Source organism: Neophocaena asiaeorientalis, unplaced genomic scaffold (genome assembly GCF_003031525.2).
Source record: "Neophocaena asiaeorientalis asiaeorientalis breed wild unplaced genomic scaffold, Neophocaena_asiaeorientalis_V1.1 scaffold31, whole genome shotgun sequence".
NCBI classification, from domain to species: domain Eukaryota; kingdom Metazoa; phylum Chordata; class Mammalia; order Artiodactyla; family Phocoenidae; genus Neophocaena; species Neophocaena asiaeorientalis.
In genome coordinates this window covers 709,687-728,055 of record NW_020175320.1, presented here as the reverse complement: position 1 = coordinate 728,055, position 18,369 = coordinate 709,687, and the positions used below count along the sequence as shown (strand labels likewise).

At 44.8% G+C, this 18,369-nt stretch overlaps 2 protein-coding genes across 2 annotated transcripts in view; one reads left to right on the top strand and one right to left on the bottom strand.

The window, feature by feature from the left end:
• MACROH2A2 (macroH2A.2 histone) overlaps positions 1-18,369 on the top strand; it is a 53,338-nt gene that overhangs the window by 15,453 nt on the left and 19,516 nt on the right. Inside the window, exons 2-5 of the mRNA XM_024765533.1 lie at positions 3,395-3,626; positions 14,656-14,762; positions 16,037-16,234; positions 17,492-17,602. Coding sequence (XP_024621301.1) covers positions 3,455-3,626; positions 14,656-14,762; positions 16,037-16,234; positions 17,492-17,602 — 588 coding nt within the window. The 5' untranslated portion in view covers positions 3,395-3,454. The remainder of the gene's footprint in view (positions 1-3,394; positions 3,627-14,655; positions 14,763-16,036; positions 16,235-17,491; positions 17,603-18,369) is intronic.
• The window catches only part of AIFM2 (AIF family member 2, ferroptosis suppressor), a 36,543-nt gene continuing 35,737 nt past the window's right edge, over positions 17,564-18,369 (bottom strand). Inside the window, exon 10 of the mRNA XM_024765532.1 lies at positions 17,564-17,590. The gene's annotated coding sequence lies outside the window, so the exon portion shown is untranslated. The remainder of the gene's footprint in view (positions 17,591-18,369) is intronic.

Sequence of the window (18,369 nt, the reverse complement as noted above, 5' to 3'; positions counted from 1 at the left end):
CTTATCAGGAGCTTCTGTTACGACACAACTTATGCAAGCGGTTATTACCGTGCCTGGCCAGGGTGAGTGGTTTTGGTTCCTGGTTCCCTATCAAAAAGATGGGTCCCCAGACACAAAGAGCTCTCTAGTCCTATTGAAGCACATGCAACGGTCAATCTCACACTTAGATTCAAATGGCGCTGCATCCCCAGCTCTAAGGCCCTAACCTAGAGGAAAGTCTGGAAGCCAAAGAAGGAAAGTCTCGTTACAAAGTGCTGTGTTTGGGGTGATCCCTACATTTTATAATAGTCAGCTCGTATGTTTCTATTTGATCTAACCCTGACTTTCCTTTCCTTTCCTATTTTATCTTCATGAATGTGTTAGGCATCAATGCCCTACAGTCCCGTTTTCCTTCTACTGCCAGTCCTTATTTCCAAGTTTTAGGGCAATTCGTGACTCCACTTGACTGATACTGGGAAAGTCCCTGGGTGGCTTTATCCTGCACACCTAGTCATTCCCTGTCTGTTTTCATTTGAGAAAAATGTACTGGGGGGTGGGGGGGATGAAGGGGTCCTGCTTTGTGGTGTTTGTGCTCCGTGCATTTTTCTCTCTGTAGGAGAGATTATGACCATCCAGCACATCGTACGGTATCCACAGAGCATGTCCATCCCGTGATGGGCTTTTCAGGTGGTTTCCTCGGCAACCAGACCTACTAATCCTCCCCCTCCCCCCCACTTATCAGTAACTAATAATCGGTTTAGTGGAGTCACCAACACTAACACATCTTTATGCACCTGCACAGGCTCTTAACTCTTCAGATATCATTTCTTAAAGAGACTGAGCTTCTTTTCCAGAACCATTTGAAAGTGCATTTCCGAAGACTGGAATGTTTAAGACCAGAGGGACCTTCAGGATCAATCAGTCACCTCCCTGATTTACAGATGAGGCCACTCGAATGACACACACAGCTCCCATAGCTAGTCATGTAGAAGTGGGACCACACCCAGGGATTCCTGCCTGGTCCCAGGCTCTTTCCACTACACCAAGGGCCACCCCCATTCTGAACGCCACCAGCGGGTAGCCAGCATGTGCCATGTAATTGTCCCTAAGAGCAGGGACTGTTGAACATTGCTCTCGTGTTCCCTGTCCCCTGGGATAGCACTGACTACCAGCAGGTACTCTGTACACTCATCGATGCCTGACCTGCGTTTCTTCACCATGAGTTGATGGTTATAATCCTCATATGCAGCTCCCTGCGTCGTCACAGAGAGGACACAGCTGTAAGTGGGTTTACGAGAGTTTGCAGCCGAAGCAGAGAAATGTGCAAGTTCTAAAACAAAGTGATGCTGTCTTATCCGTGTGCCTTACTGGGAAAGAGATAATGTTCTCAGGCTATTTGCTCATCTTTGCTTGTACTTAACTTTGATGAATACCTACATCTCTTGGTGGCAAAACGACACATAAAATAGGAGGGTAGTAAGTACATATGAGCATACAAAAAGAACGTATGTCAAGTATATAGTAATATGCCTCAAACTCACGTCATTTACCTCAGAGATAAGAGGGTGTTGAGAATGGGATTTGTTGCTAAATTCCATAGTTCTTATATAAAACTCCTCAGTCATACAGAGTTATCGGATACTTTAGAAAACTGAACTCTATGTTCAATCTTCCATCCAGATTAAAGAAATCCCAGGTTTGTATCTTTCATATTAGCCATGCATTTATTTAGCACTTTCTTCCATCATATTCTTACCCACTTTCTTAGGCCTTTTCATTGCCATCTTTGCTGTTAGTAAACTAACCGAGCCAAAATTTGAGATGGTTGCCTCAACAGATAGAAGCAATGTCGATTTATTTTTGACCTTCTCATTCTCCATCCCCAGAGAAAACGGCAACTGAGAATGATGCTGCCCTCGGGCCAGAGAGCTTTAATTCATTAACATTTTTTCCTGGAAAATTTTTGTTTCCTTTTCTTTGGTTCTGCTTGTTTGTAATTTGCTTTTACTTATTCTGGCTTATGTTCCTTTTTTGGTTACAGTACTCCCTCCACCAACAGGTTTAGCTCCATTACAATTCTCTGAATTAGTTTTAGCCTTACAAAGGCTTTTTCAGAAGTATATAATTATTTTATCTCCGCACAAAAGATAGCTTCCTAAAATAACACAGAATCATATACGTGTCTCTTGTGCGCTGTACTGAAGTCACCTCTTCGTGCTGATTCTGAAGTTTCTCCCCCAAAATCAACCTGGATTCCCCATTCTAAGGAGCAAAAGCTTGGGTTGCATTCTGGCTTTTAATTTGCTGTGTTACTTTACCTTAGCATAGTCAATAAAACTGCCTCTTCTGGCATGTTTCTGTTTTTAAGAATGCTACAGGGGGAAGGGATAAATTGGAAGATTGGGATTGACATACATGCACTACTATCTATATAATAGATAACTAATAAGGACCTACTGTATAGCACAGGGAACTCAATACTCTGCAATGGCCTATATGGGAAAAAAAATCAAAAAACGAGTGGATATATGTATATGTATAACTGATTCACTTTGCTGTACACCTGAAAGTAACATAACATTGTAAATCAACTATACTCCAATAAAAATTTTTAAAAAAAGAATACTATGTTATTAGGGAATTTAGAAAAGTGCTTCCATCTGAGAAGTGTACATCAGCTCTGAGTTGTGGGTCAAAGCTAACCATTATGATAGCCATGGCCATATTAACTTTGTACTATTTATTAAAAGAGGCAGGAGCAAATCAGGGCAAAGGGGAACCATATTAGTTTTCTTCTTGCTGCTGTAACAAGTTATCCCCCAAATTTAGTGGCTGAAAACAATACAAATTTATTCTCTTACAGTTCTGGACGTTAGAAGTCCAAGATCATTTTCAATGGGCTAAAGTGAAGGTGTCAGCAGGGCTGGTTCCTTCCGGAGGCTAAGAGAGTAGAATCCATTTCCTGCTGTCATCCTGTCACTACTCTCACCTCCTCCCTCCATCTTATAAGGACCCTTGCAATTACATTAGGCCCACCCAGATAATCCAGGATAATCTTCCCCACCGGAGCATCCTTAGCTTAATCACATCTCCAAAGTCTCTTCTGCCATGTAAGTAGCATATTCACAGGTTCTGGGGATGTTGAAGTGGACCTCTTTGGAGGCTGACCACAGGACCATGGCCTCTCTCTCTGGCCTCTCCTACGGAGGCTGGGCTGGATGGGTGGGGTGGGGAGTTGTTCATGGGTGGGCCTGCCGAACCCCAGCTCCCCATCTGCAGCACCCTGCGGTGGCAGCCAGGTCTGGGCTGCCTCCCCGGGGCTATCAGGCATGTCACACGAGCTCTGGTGGCCACACCATGGTTCCCAAGCTGTAGGCCAGTCGTCCTTCCTTACCCTGCCACCTTTCCTTTCCAGCATTGAGTTAGTGCCGGGAGGCCACCGTGTCAAGCAAGCTGAGAGCAAAACTAAGGCAAGATGTCGGGCCGGAGCGGGAAGAAGAAAATGTCCAAGCTGTCGCGTTCAGCCAGGGCCGGAGTCATCTTCCCCGTGGGGAGGCTGATGCGGTACCTGAAGAAAGGGACGTTCAAGTACCGGATCAGCGTGGGTGCTCCCGTCTACATGGCCGCGGTCATCGAATACCTGGCAGGTAACGTGAACACGCAGGGCAGGTAACCCGCTCCCAGATCTCACCTTCCCCTCGGCCCCTGCACACAGGCTGGGCAGGGAAGCCTTGATTCGCCCGTGGCTGTCTCAAGGTCGCTGTGCGCGGTAATGGGGTTTCAGTTTGCCTGCTTGGCTAAAACCAACTCCTGCAGGCTTTAGGGGAGGGAAGAGCACATAAGGGCAGAGGATCAACATGGAAGGAAGAGAATCCACAATAAAGTGTCTTTTCTAGACCAGCCCCAAGAAAGGTGTGTCTTGCTGTAGACAAATGTAATACGTAAATTTCTAGGTTCCCACAAAAGACAAGCTATGGGGAAGATAGGGGCTTGCTATTCATTTTGTAACAGGAGTCTTCACTTTTACTTCACGGTCCTCACTAAACCTCAGCTCTCCTGCTGTATTGAACCTAGGGCTCAATGTCCATAAATAATATTGAGCCCAGCACTGAAAGCCTCTTCAGTTGGTTCCATGAAGCCGACAACGTTTTAATTTTACTCTCCTTTACAGAGGTGGTTCTCTGTCTACAAATACATAGGAAAGAGTTTCCCATGTTGGTTGTTAAAATTATTTTTTTTACTGAAAGATAGCATTTTTGTTGTGTGTGTTCTTTACCTATTTGAGTAACTTTACATTTAGCTTTTTTTGTTGTTGCTCTGGAGGTTGGAGAGAAGGACTGGAGGGCTCTGAAAGTGAAACCAATCAAGTGTGATAGAGCATTGCTTTTCAAAGTGGGGATCACTCCAGGGATCTTGTTGACAAGGTCAAGGGTAGGATTCTGTTGACCAGTCTCAGGGTAGCACCTGAGACTCTGCATTTCTAACACACTGCTGTGATGTGATGCTTATGCTGCTGGTCCAGAGCCCACTCAGAGGAGCAAGATTTTAGCCAGTCTTTCAGCAGCACGTCTAAAGGCCTGGGGAATGCTTTTTTAAAATGCAGGTTCCTGGCTGCATTTTAAACCCAGGAATCTGATGGGAAAAAAATCTCCTGGCTTGGAGGGAGAGGAAGGACTTTGAAAACGGTGACTGAAGCTTTAAAACAACCTTTAGATCTATACCACCCACAGATGCTGGAAGACCCTGAGTAACCCAGAGATTCCACAGCCTCCAAGCGGGGAGCCAGGATACCCTGACGTCCTTCAACCCTAAGCTGTGCACTTTCTGCTTCACTACACTGCCCCATTATAATGTTTGTATAATCAAAATAATAGTAGTTCCTGTGCCTCCACTTGGCAAAAGTCTAAACTGTGCATAATACAATAGAACACAATTTGGCCTTTTCAGATTTTGTTGACTGGTGACTCTGTTCTTTGGTTCAGAAGTGTTTGATGAAAAAGCTTATGTTTTCCTTTTCATTCATTCAACAAATATTTGTCGAGCATCTACCTGTCAGTGCACACAGTAAGTCCTTAGACTCTTCGCTGCTAATAGCATTGGGCCATTTATATGATTTTTCATCTATCTTCAATTAGAGCCACCAGACCTCATAGCTATGCATACTATAGCCTGAATGTCACACACTGGACTTCGAGCCAGCACATCCGTAAAGATCGATAGTGTCTCTCAAAGTAGAATGTCACCCATTTTCTCATAGTCTTTCATTCACTCAACAAACATTTACTGAATACCTATTATGTGCCAGGTGTTATTCTAGGTGCTGAGGATACAGCAGAGACCAAAACAGACAGGAGTCTCTGCCTTCAAGCAGAATGCATTCTGAAGGGAGAAACAGCAAACAAATGAGTGAAGTGTATGTGGTCCAGCAGATGGTGTTAAGTGCTCGGGGATGAATAAAGCAGGAAAGGAGTTAGGCTTGGGCTAATTCCAGGAAGTGGGGAGCTGAGGGGAGACCCCACTGAGGGGCTGGCATCTGAAGGAGGCCAGTGGGTAGGCATGTGGGTGTCTGGGGGGAGCCCTCGGGACAGAGGGAAACAGGTGCTGGGGGTGTCCAAGGAGCAGCAATGGGGACAGAGGGCTGGGGCTGAGGGAGGGAACTTGGACTGTAAATGAGGCCTGAGGGAGAGTGGCTGGTGGGGGCAGAAGAGCTTGTCACGGGAGCTCTGGAGGGTTTTGAGCAGATGTGCAAGACCCTGCCTGTGGGGAGGGGGGTACAAGGCGGGGTCAGGGAAAGCAGCAGGAAGGCAGTTGCAGAGATCCAGGTGAGAGACGTGAGGTTGGGGAGTAGGCAGTGGAGCCTCCGAGGAGTGGTCAGAGTACTGAGATATCTTGAAAGCTATGTCAGCAGGATCCGCTGACAGTTTGGACATGAAGTGTGAGAGAAGAGAGGAGGAGCAGCTGGAAGGATGCTGTTGCCAATAACACTCCTTCCCCAGGGCCAGTCCCAGCTTCCAGCACCGTCCTGGGTCAAATGGAGAAGATGAAGCGGGTCTTCTGAGGCCCAGAACTGTCTTGCCGGTGTCCTTTCCTTCCCTTCCTTTTGTGCTTTTTTCTCCCCTCCAAACTCAGGCTGGAGTTGACAGTAGGGGCTTAGATGTCAGCTTAAATCTGATTTATCAATTTACCAGCTCTGTTACCTTGGGCTAATTTCCTTAACCTCTCTGAGCTTTGGGTGTTTCCAGAGCTAATCTCATTTAACTCCATTAATGAGCCAATGTATGCAAAATGTCTGGTGCATAGGATGCACCCAATAAATGGTAATTCTTCTCCTCTCTCTTCTATTAAGAGCTGATGAAATCACTCAGGGCAAAGTGTAATGAGTAACTCTGTTAAGGTAGTATATTTGGGGGCTGTATTGCATTTTAATGAGACAAGGCGTTTAAGCCAAAGGAATGAATCATTATTGCAGGCCATTGCTGAGTAAGTAAAAAGAGGATTTTTGTTAGTTGTTTTGTTTTGGAAGGGGGCATGAATTGATTTTGTTTAGGGAAGAGAGTTCAAAGTGTGAAAGCCTCCTGTCACCCTTGAAATGACCTTTAACATTCACGACAACAATATTGACTGAGTTTCTCCTTTGCATCAGGCCTTAAACATACAATGGAAAACAGACAGATGTGGTCCTGCCTTCCCTGGGTTTACATTCTAGCAGAGTTGACTAGCATTAAAAACAACACAATAAGATGACATTCATGTGGACAGGGAAGCCAGAGGAGCTTTGGGAAGCAGGGGGAGGCTGCCTAATATAAAGCAAGGGTTGTTAAGACCTAACCAGGGGTGTAAAACAATTATACTCCAATAAAGATGTTAAAAATAAATAAATAAATAAAAATTAAAAAGGCCTAACCAGGGGGACTTCCCTGGTGGTCCAGTGGCTAAGAATCTGCCTTCCAATGCAGGGGACTCAGGTTCAATCCCTGGTCAGGGAACTAAGATCCCACATGCCATGAGGCAACTAAGGCCATGGGCCACAACTAGAGAGCCTGCGTGCCGCAACTACAGAACCCACGTGCTCTGAAGCCCGTGCACCATATCGAAACATCCCAGGTGCCACAACTAAGACCCGACACGGCCAGAAATAAATATTTTTAAAAATTGGAAACCAGGGCTTCCCTGGTGGCGCAGTGGTTGAGAGTCCGCCTGCCAATGCAGGGGACACGGGTTCAAGCCCTGGTCCAGGAAGATCCCACATGCCGTGGAGCAACTAAGCCCGTGTGCCACAACTACTGAGCCTGCGTTCTAGAGCCCGCGAGCCACAACTACTGAGTCTGCCCTGTACAGCCCATGAGCCACAACTACTGAGCCCATGCACCGCATCTACTAAAGCCTGTGCTCTAGAGCCCATGCTCCACAACAAGATAAGCCACTGCAATGAGAAGCCCACACACCACAATGAGTAGCCCCCACTCGCCGCAACTAGAGAAAGCCCGCACGCAGCAACAAAGACCCAACACAGCCAAAAATAGTAAATAAAAATAAAATAAATTTAAAAAAAAGACCTAACCAGGTTCTCAATCCTGCTTTTTAACAAATTGATTGATTTAAAATCCTGACACCTGGGTCTTAACCCCAGAGATTCTGAGATACTTCTGGGCATCAGGAGTTTTTAAAGCTTCCCCAAAAGATTCTGATGGGCAGCCAGGGTGGGGAATTGGTAGGAGTTGGCTAGATTCACATGGGTTGATTATCAGTTTGGGGAGAAACAAGGGTGAAGATCTAAAGTTTAGAGGAAGTATGTGGCCCCTTCCAGAAACTGGAGGCAGTTCTGTGTACCTGGAGCAGAGCTGGGAAATGGGAAGGGTGAGAGATGAGATGAGGGAGCAGGGGTCAGGTCCTTGAGGGCCACATGAGAGTGTGCACATTTTGCACACACATGCCAGGGGAGGCATCGAAGGGAGGAGGTGGCATCCTGGGGGCCTCACATGGGCTTTAGGTGGAGAACAGTTGGTGGGAAGCAAGGTCAGAGTCCAGGAAACCAGTGGGGGCTGTTTTAAAGTCACTTTTGAGAATTGACAGGGGCCAGGACTAGGGTTCTCAGTGGAGACGATGAGAAGAAATGGGCACATGTGGGAGCTGTCTGGAGGGGAGAATCAGCTCTGCTCAATAATGGGTGGGATAAGGGGGGAGGCCAATTTACTTCTCCTCTCAGATTCATGTATATGGTCTCTGAAGTTCCCCTCTCCCACTCACTGCCTCCGAGAGGGGACCTGGGGCCACAGGAATAGCCAAGTAAGAAAAAGCTGGGTGCCAAGACATAGAAACAACCTAAATATCCATTGACAGATGAATGGATAAAGAAGATGTGGTACATATATACAATGGAATGTTACTCAGCCATAAAAAAGAACAAGATAATGCCATTTGCAGCAACATGGATGAAACTAGAGATTATCATACTAAGTGAAGTAAGTCAGACAGAGAAAGACAAATATCATATGACACTGCTAATATGTGGAATCTAAAATATGACACAAATGAACCTATCTATGAAACAGAAACACAATCGGGGACATATAGAATAGACTGGTGGTTGCCATGGAGGATGGGGGTGGGAGAGGGATGGAGTGGGAGGTTGGGATTAGCAGATGCAAACTGGTATATATAGAATGCATAAACAACAAGGTCCTACTGTACAGCACAGGGAATTATATTCAATATCCTGTGAAAAGCCATAATGGAAAAGAATATGAAAAGAATGTGTATATATATATATATATATATATATATATATATACATATATACACACACACATATATAACTGAGTCACTTTGCTGTACAGCAGTAATTAACACATTGTAAATCAACTATTAGGGCATATATATGTGTGTGTGTATATATGTATGTGTATATATATATATATATATATATATATATATATATATACATATATACACACACACATATATAACTGAGTCACTTTGCTGTACAGCAGTAATTAACACATTGTAAATCAACTATACTTCAATATAAAATTTCTAATAAAAAAAAAGTTTTAAAAATAGCATGTAAAAATGCAAAGTCATATTTCACAAATGTTTGAAATTCATGAACCATTCTTACTTTCTATTAAGTAAAACTATACCAAGAAATTATCCATATTTTAAAGCCCATTTTAATTCTTCCTAGAGCAGATCCCCAAATTTAATAAAATCTATTAAAAATTTAAAGATTTTATAAATACAAAAATAAAATCTACACCAAATGCAGAAAGAAAGGAAGGAAGGGAGGGAGGGAAGAAGGAAGGAAGGAAGAAAGAAAAGGCTGGGTGCTACTTAGCCAAAAAGAAAGTTGCACGAATTTTCAGGAACTTGGGGAGAAATAGCAGTTAGCTTTGCCTGATTTCTCTGGACTGTCTGCCTGACCAACCCCAGGTTCACACATCATCATGATGTTACAGCTATATGGCATTTCTGGTCCCAACCTGTTGGGGGAGGTTGCACACTCCGGCAACGAATGCATGCTGGACTGCTCATCTAGAAGGTCCCTTCCACCTGAGACATCCACCAGCCTCCCAGAATGGACATCACATTCATACTTCAGTTTATCAATCTGTAAATGCTGGCCCAGTTTACATCTCCAATGTAAGTGAGGAAAAAATGGACTGAAAAAGCAAGCCCCAGACTCTGGAAAAGAATTTTGTATTCATCAACAATGGATATAATATAAATGTAAGATATTGAGAATGAGTAATTTATAATCGTTTTATGGTGAGAAAATGTTCTGTAATATATTTTTAATTGATAGGACAAATAGGCCTTAAAACAGCATTGAATTTCAGGGCACTTCATGAAATCATTATGTAACAAAGAAACCTATCATTTCCAGACAATTGGGTCTATCCATTTAACACCAAGCATTTTTTTAATATAATGATTTTTCAGTTTTTACATTTGTGTTTTGAAAAGATCACTTTGGCAGCCAGGACCACGTGTGTGGTTGTGCAGGTTGTACACTGCACAAGGACACACATTGAAGGGAATATCATTCACATCATAGACCTCAAAGAACTGTGACTAATTATGAGCATTTCCAGCAGATGGCAGTAAAGGTTCTCGTTCTAACAAAATTAGGGAAGTCAGGTGTCTTGAGGAAGGGGCATCTTTTCCTAATTTGCACAAAGGTGCCCTGGGCCAGTGGTGGCCTTGTTGGCATGGATCTGGAGGAAGACAGAACTGGGGGCAGGAAAACCACTACGATTATCTGGGCTGGAAAAGAAGACAGCCTTAGCTCGGGTAATGGCGATAAGCTTGAAGAAGAGGGGCAAAGTTATTTAAGATTCATGAGGCTGGGGGCTTCCCTGGTGGCGCAGTGGTTGAGAGTCCGCCTGCCGATGCAGGGGACACGGGTTCGCGCCCCCGTTCAGGAGGATCCCACATGCCGAGAAACGCCTGGGCCCGTGAGCCATGGCCGCTGAGCCTGCGCTTCCGGAGCCTGTGCTCCGCAACGGGCGAGGCCACAGCAGTGAGAGGCCCACGTACCGCAAAAAAAAATAAAAATAAAAAAATAAATAAGTAAATAAATAAACTATAGGGGCTTCCCTGGTGGCGCAATGGTTGAGAGTCGGTCCGGGAAGATCCCACATGCCGCGGAGCACCTGGGCCCGTGAACCATGGCCGCTGAGCCTGCACTTCCGGAGCCTGTGCTCCGCAACGGGCGAGGCCACAGCAGTGAGAGGCCCACGTACCGCAAAAAAAAATAAAAATAAAAAAATAAATAAGTAAATAAATAAACTATAGGGGCTTCCCTGGTGGCGCAATGGTTGAGAGTCGGTCCGGGAGGATCCCACATGCCGCGGAGCACCTGGGCCCGTGAACCATGGCCGCTGAGCCTGCACTTCCGGAGCCTGTGCTCCCCAACTGGCGAGGCCACAACGCTAAGAGGCCCGCGTACCACAAAAAAAAAGAAAAAGAAAGATTCATGAGGCTGGGAAAAGAGAGGGACGAGAGGGAAGGAGAGGGAATGACTCCCAGGTCTGTCTGTGGATGGAGCTGCCAGTCCCAAGAGTGATGGGAGGAGCCAGTTTCGCGGAATGATTTGGATTTGGGGATGTGGTGAGCTTGATTTACCTGTGGCACGCCGAGGTGGCACCATGGCAGGGCTGGAAATGCAGATCTGGTGACATGGGAAGGAAGGTGGAACCAGGCGCTGTGAGTAGATGGGGTTTCCCCGGAAGACTGCAACGCCTGAGCAGAGCAGAGCGCCCAGTCGGAGCCCAGAGACACCGCCACCTAGCGGGCAGGTGGACAAGCGAGCGGAGTCCAGGGAAGGAGCAGTCATGTGTTCTGTCCCAAGCCTACACTTGCTGTGGTATTTCCCATCTCCTGTGGGCTGGGCTATCCAGTGTTGGTTTAGATTGTATCCAAAATGAGCGGACACGAGCTCTTCCAAAATAATGTGCATGATGAGCTTTTCAACCTCCTTTTTGGCTCCAGAAATCATTCCTTTTACTATCAGATACTCAGCTGTATCCCAGATGGTTACTATTGCTGGAAGTGTGACTTGCGAGAAGTGAGAGGTTTGCTGTAGAAGTCTCCAGACCTCCGTGGAAATCTCCACCACTTAACGAATTATGATCTTCCAACAAAATTTGCAGTGAAACAAATGTGTGACATTAAATTCAGTTTTCCTATTGACTGCCAGTTGACACACAAGGATACCTGTGTTCCCAAAATCAATAAAATCACTCAAGAATGTAGCAAACTTTTATAGCTCATGTGAATATATTTGTCATAACATTTGAAAATATTAATAATGATTCATGTTATTTCAAACATTAATGTTATTTCAAACATTTAAATGGTGGAGTCTGGCCCAAGGAATGTTCAGACTAAACATCCAACATAGAAAAGAACTCCTTGGTCTAGATTTTCTGCTATGTATTCTTAAGTTTTTTTCTCTTTAAATAAAAAAAGTTCTGCCTCTGCTTTTGCACTTGAGCACACGATCAAGGTTTTCTTTCTTGTAAATTATTTCGGAAGAGTTAGTCCGAGAGCCCAGCCGCACTCGGGCAGAGCCTCACCTGTGTGCCTGCATTGTGCTGCCTGACGAATCGCTGCCTTTAGCCTCTTCCCGTGGTGGCATTCGATGACAGATTTTCCGTCTGGGAATCCAGTGTCTGTGCATCTGGCTGTCAAGCTGAAAATAACCTGACCTTCAGGGGCTTCCTGAAGGCTGGGAACGTGTAGGGCTTCCCATTAGCCATGCCTCTCATGCTGATGGTTAATTTGATGAACACCAAGAGGATGCTTAACTGCTTCCTCTAAATGCAGGAGACAGAGGGAAGACAGTGATGGTCCAAGATGCTAAATGAAATTCAACTTCTCAGAAGCTTAAAACTCGGAGGCTCCTTGACCCCCTTTCTGCCCATCTGGAAAAAGGGTTAAGCGGAGTTCTCCTTCCTCCCAGGTGTGGGCCCCTAGCAGCAGCCCCTAGCAGGTGCAGGAAAGTCCTTTTATTGTGCTCAATGGGGTGCTGTACATTTTAACCTAGAGCCATAAAGCAAGCCTGTTTGTGAAGACTTTATTACTACACCTCTTTTTTTTTTTTAATCCTTTCTTGACTAAAGCTTCTGCTCTATTTACCTCTTCTTTTTTTTTTTTTTTTTTAAGATGTTGGGGGTAGGAGTTTATTAATTAATTAATTTATTTTTGGCTGTGTTGGGTCTTCGTTTCTGTGCGAGGGCTTTCTCTAGTTGTGGCAAGCGGGGGCCACTCGTCATCGCTGTGCGCGGGCCTCTCACTATCGCGTCCTCTCTTGTTGTGGAGCACAGGCTCCAGACGCGCAGGCTCAGTAGCTGTGGCTCACGGGCCTAGTTGCTCCACGGCATGTGGGATCCTCCCAGACCAGGGCTTGAACCCGTGTCCCCTGCATTAGCAGGCAGATTCTCAACCACTGCGCCACCAGGGAAGCCCACTACACCTCTTTTTGATGGGTACCCCTTTTAAACGAAAGAAAAGCTGGGCAGAAATCTGAAGGCAGCAAACCAGATATCTAATATGGCGTTAATTTCAAATACTCTGTCCTCCAGTCCCAACAAGCCTGCTCATATTTCTCAAACTACAGTGCCCCAATCTTTGACTCAGAAAATGCGGTGCTGTGTAAATGAATTGTTGGTAAACACAATATTCCTTGCTTAATAACCCAAAAAAGATGTTGTGAGAATGGATTTGCAGTGATTTAGCGCTTTTCATTATGGAAATGCCATATAAATACTTAACTCTAATGCTTATTTTATTCTAATTTTTTGTTAATCACATTTGCTTAGTTAATACGGCATACTTATGCCAAGTTTTTATTTTATTGCCATAGATTTTACGAATGATGGCAATTGCATGCAGTGTTTTATTTGAAATTAGGTTGATTGCAAAAATTCATGCAGAATCGCCTATTAATTTTAGGGTTTAGTATCTCTGCCGTTGTACCAGCAAATCCCCCCAACACACACACATACACACATACCTGCACACATACATACACACAACACATTCACGCACACATGCCCATACAATTTTCCACCCACGTGTAACACACTGGCACATTGCCTCTTTCTTTAGGGAAAGAACTCTCTCTAGGGGAAGGATTTTTCTTTAAAGGCTCATTCATGCTCTTGAAAGCAGACAAATTTGATTTGGCAGAGCATCCTCCCAAAATTGAGAAAGAAAGAAAAAATAAAGGACGAAGGGGAGAGCATTCAGGGGTATAAACCAATTCCATAGTTTTGTTTTGTTTTGTTTTGACTCAAAAACTGATAGTATGTGAAATAGAATTCACTTTTCAGGTTAAGTGGTACCTCACCCCTTAGTATAAATCAGTTCTTCCTATCCACTTTCCTTTAGGACAAGAGGGACAAGGGGCATCAAGTGAAGTGGAAAAGGAGATTCTGAAAGGGGTCTCAGCTCTCCTCAGAGATGGCTGCACACTGAAAGAAACTCGGCTTCAATCTTAGGGTTCTGTTTTGGTCAGGATTAACTTCTGCCGACAGTGGCTTAAACAAGAGAGTTTCTTTTTCTCTCATACAAAAGACGTCTATAGAAGACAGTCCAGGTTGATAAGGAGGCTCCACAGTCATAAGAGATTCTGGTTCCTATCTTATTGCTCTACCATCCACAACTTCTTACCCTCGGTCAAAGATGGCTGCTCAAATACCAGCCATCATGTCCTCAGTCTGCCAGTAAAAAGGGAAGAAAGGCACTGTCGCTTCATTAATGGATACTTCCCAGAAGTACCATACAACACAACTGCTTGCTTTTCATCGGCCAGAACTTAGTCACACTATCACACCTAACAAAAAGGGTGGCTGGGAAATAGTGTCTTCATTCCTGTGATTTGGGGCTCTGCAGAAAATCAGGGGTCCATCTACTAAGGAAGATGGGGGAGAATTAATGTCAAGGGACAACTAGAAGGCTTTGCCCACAGGATCGTATATCAGGTCTTGCTAAAATATCTTACTTGTTTGTGACCCGAGTTCTTTTCAGTTTTCTGGATTTCTTTCCAGGCCCAGACATAAAAATCACAAATAAATAAAAGTGATCTAACTCCAAGGCCATTTCCAAAGGAACGCTTTGGAAAGCTCAGACCCCATTCTATGATTGCCTATTAACCCTCCCTTGAAATTTCAGCGGAAATTCTAGAATTGGCTGGGAATGCAGCGAGGGACAACAAGAAGGCCCGGATAGCCCCAAGACACATCCTGCTGGCAGTGGCCAATGACGAGGAACTCAATCAGGTACGTCTGAAGCATTGACACCAGCCACGGAATGGGTTTGCCAAACGCGCTACTGCATGTGGACCTGGCTGGCTAGAAATCCTTCCTGCTACAGTACTCAGTCACATTTACACTAAAAGAGTCAGATCATATGGGAGAAGAACAAATTCTGCTAGCCATATTATTTAGATTCAAAATAAAATAGTCTCTGGAATAGATCCCATTATATATTCTGAGACTTGCCAGAATTTCTTTTCCTCTTTGAAAGCAAGCTCTGTGTGTTGCCGAGGGAAGTGCAGTGCACATATGTTATTCTCTGTACAGTTTCTTCCCCCAAACTTTGTTGACGATTTATTCTGATGAGGGCAGAAGCGTCCTTCTTCATATATCAAAACTAACGCTTTATATTTTAGAGCTGACTCCAAAATCGAGTGAATTCCCACCCCCATGCCCCCCGCCAAAGATGTGCAAGGTAGCAGGTAAATAGTATGAGAATTTTAATTTATGTGTATTTTATAATGTTAACTGTCTGTGGTTAAGAATCAGTTCTTATTTCCAATCCAACATGGGCTGATAATTTCCAAAAATACAATAAAAAATAATTACTAGAAAAATTAAAAAAACAAACTACCAGCTACAATTTTTTGTTACTAGATCCAACAGGTATGCAAAAACTCTGTCAACTTACTAGACCCTTCCTCATGATTTCTGTACTCTCTTTGTCACAGACAGGTAACTAATAGCTTGTGGACCAGCCTTGGTTGCAGACCACATTTGGAGTAGCGCTGCTGTAGAATGTGCAGAATGTATTAGTGTGGTAGTTCATGTTGATTAGTTAAAGTAAACACATATCAGTTGGGAGGTGTGTGGTCAAACATATTTTACTGATGGAATGCATGATCAAAGGAGTGGGGCCTGTTGTTAACTGAGTCTAGCCCTTGCATTAACCTTTGAACCTCACTTTGTCAAGCTGTGCTCCCACGTCTGAAGCTCTTTATCCTCGGTTATGTCTGGAATCTCCAAGCTCTGGGCAACATCCCTGACTTCAGCCTCTATACGCTTTCATTTTGCTTTGCTTGTTTTGCTTTCTGTACAAGATCTCGGGATGCCTTGTTACCTACAGAGAAAAGCCCTACCCGTGAGGCAGGGACAACCAGTTAAATCATGTATTATGCAGTTTCTTTGGAAAGCAGAGACCAGATTTAACGCTTGTTTTGCCAACAGTTAGAACCGTATTAAATCCAGAACCAACGAGCTCTTTGCTGTCTGAGCTCATGCCTTCTCTCTCTCTTCAGCTGCTAAAAGGAGTGACCATCGCCAGCGGAGGCGTCCTGCCCAGAATTCACCCTGAACTGCTGGCCAAAAAACGAGGGACCAAAGGCAAGTCAGAAACTATCCTCTCCCCTCCCCCAGAGAAAAGAGGAAGGAAGGCCACGTCGGGCAAGAAGGGGGGCAAGAAATCGAAGGCTGCCAAACCACGGACGTCCAAAAAGGTGAGCCCAGTGGCGTCTGTGAACTCAGGACTCACAGAACAGGAGGAAAGTTGAACCATCCAAAGAGAAGGGCGTGGCCAGCATCCCCGACGGACTGGGGACCCGCCTTAGCTTGGTGCTGGGAGAAAATGATAGGAATGCGAGTGAAAAAGAATAAAGGGCTGGCCTTCCCTGGTGGCGCAGTGGTTGAGAGTCCGCCTGCCGCCGATGCAGGGGACACGGGATCGTGCCCCCGTCCGGGAAGATTCGCGGCTGGGCCCGTAAGCCATGGCCGCTGGGCCTGCGCGTCCGGAGCCTGTGCTCCGCGACAGGAGAGGCCACAACAGTAAGAGGCCCGCGTACCGCAAAAAAAAAAAAAAGGCCTTTGAGAGGAGCTCAGATCATCATGCAGGGTCCACTAGAGTTTTCCAAACCCCACATATGGGTGGTTTTCATGTTTCCAGATCCCCTCCACTGACCTCACCAAAATCTCAAGTGAGAGAGCTGATTTGGAACTCTACTTTCCACCTCTCCCCATGTGGCATACTGACACACCTTTAGCTTCCCACAGAGAGTCGCCTGAGTTCAGCCAATGGCATTGCAGGTGTTTTGGATAAGTAGCTATAGCTCAGAGGTGCCATTTGTGGAGTAATACTTTCATATGCTGCCCAGTGCGGCAACTGCTAGCCATGTGTGGCTATTTAAATTTGAATTTAAATTACTGAAAATGAAATCAAATTCAGTTCCTTGGTTGCACCAGCCACATTTCACGTGCTCAACAACGCGGAGCAGCACAAAGATAGACCGTGTCCACGAGGGAATGAAGTTCTGTTGGACAGCGCTGCTTTGGGGGTTGTCAACTTTTCATTCCCCAGACCTCCATGTTGGCAAAAAAGATGGGATAAGAGTTCATTTCTCGGCCGCTGTGCCCCAGGGGAATCCTGGAGAGAAGGGAAGTTGAGCAGTGCGCTATGAATGACCCCACTTGGCTTATTATCAGAAGCTGTAGGCGTTAAAAAGAACAAGAATAACATACCTGCGTCCAGGTTTGAGCAAAGACTACGGGTACATGCGAACCCCTTAATGCACTTGATTTTTGCAGTATCCTTTTGTTTTCCCCATATTGCGGTCCCTTGCTTCCCTCTGTTGAAAACAACAGAACCTATCATCTGACCACTTCCGTTCATATCCAACTTGGTGGTGACCATGGGAAAGACTTCAAAGCCACTTTGGGCTTTTTCTGGATTTCTGATGTGTCCTTCTGATTTCTACCAACAGTCCAAACCAAAGGACAGCGATAAAGAAGGAACTTCAAATTCCACCTCTGAAGATGGGCCCGGGGATGGATTCACCATCCTGTCTTCTAAAAGCCTTGTTCTAGGGCAGAAGGTAATAAAGAGAATTGTAATGTGCTGTCATAAAACACTATTGCATTTTTATAACCTACTGTTTACAAGCAGTGAAGCCTCCTTCATCCCTTCCTTCCCTAATATGACTTTCACTCTGGTCTTGAATTATTCATTTTTAAACTAAAGAGCTATGGCAATGTCTGCATTGTGAGGATAAACAAGCTCTTTAGTGTTCATGCTGACACTGGTCAGCCAGAGGTACCCAGAGTGGATCTTTCTGGTCTCCATGCCCCAGATATCTCTTGCTCACCAAAAAAAATCCATAGCTAACTTTCTCAACCAGGCTTTGGGAGGCCTGCTTTACGTGGTGTGATGTAATTTGTCAAAGAAGGAAAATACAAAGATATGTTCCCTGAATATCGCTGGTGTTAGAAATGAATTATTTGCTAATAATTCAGTCTGCTTGCCTTTCTAGGCTGCAGAAAGAAAACAAACAAGGTTATACATTTGGAAAGTCTTCAGCACAACAGCAGCCCAGCCAGACATGCAAATAATTCATTCCCATAAGCATAACAGACAATTTATCTACCAAGTCAACTGGGGCTGCAATGTGATACCCGCGGAAACAGTCAGTTAATCATATCGGGTAGCGAATGTTTGCAGCCTGACAGTAGTACGAACCTCTGTTGAAGCAATTGGGAAGAGCATGTTCTGAGAAGAGCGTAAACGTGGCAGGTTCCTAATTCATCACTGATGAAAGCAGGGAAGCAAAGAGGTGGAATTTATGTCCACTCCAGGGGCTATCTG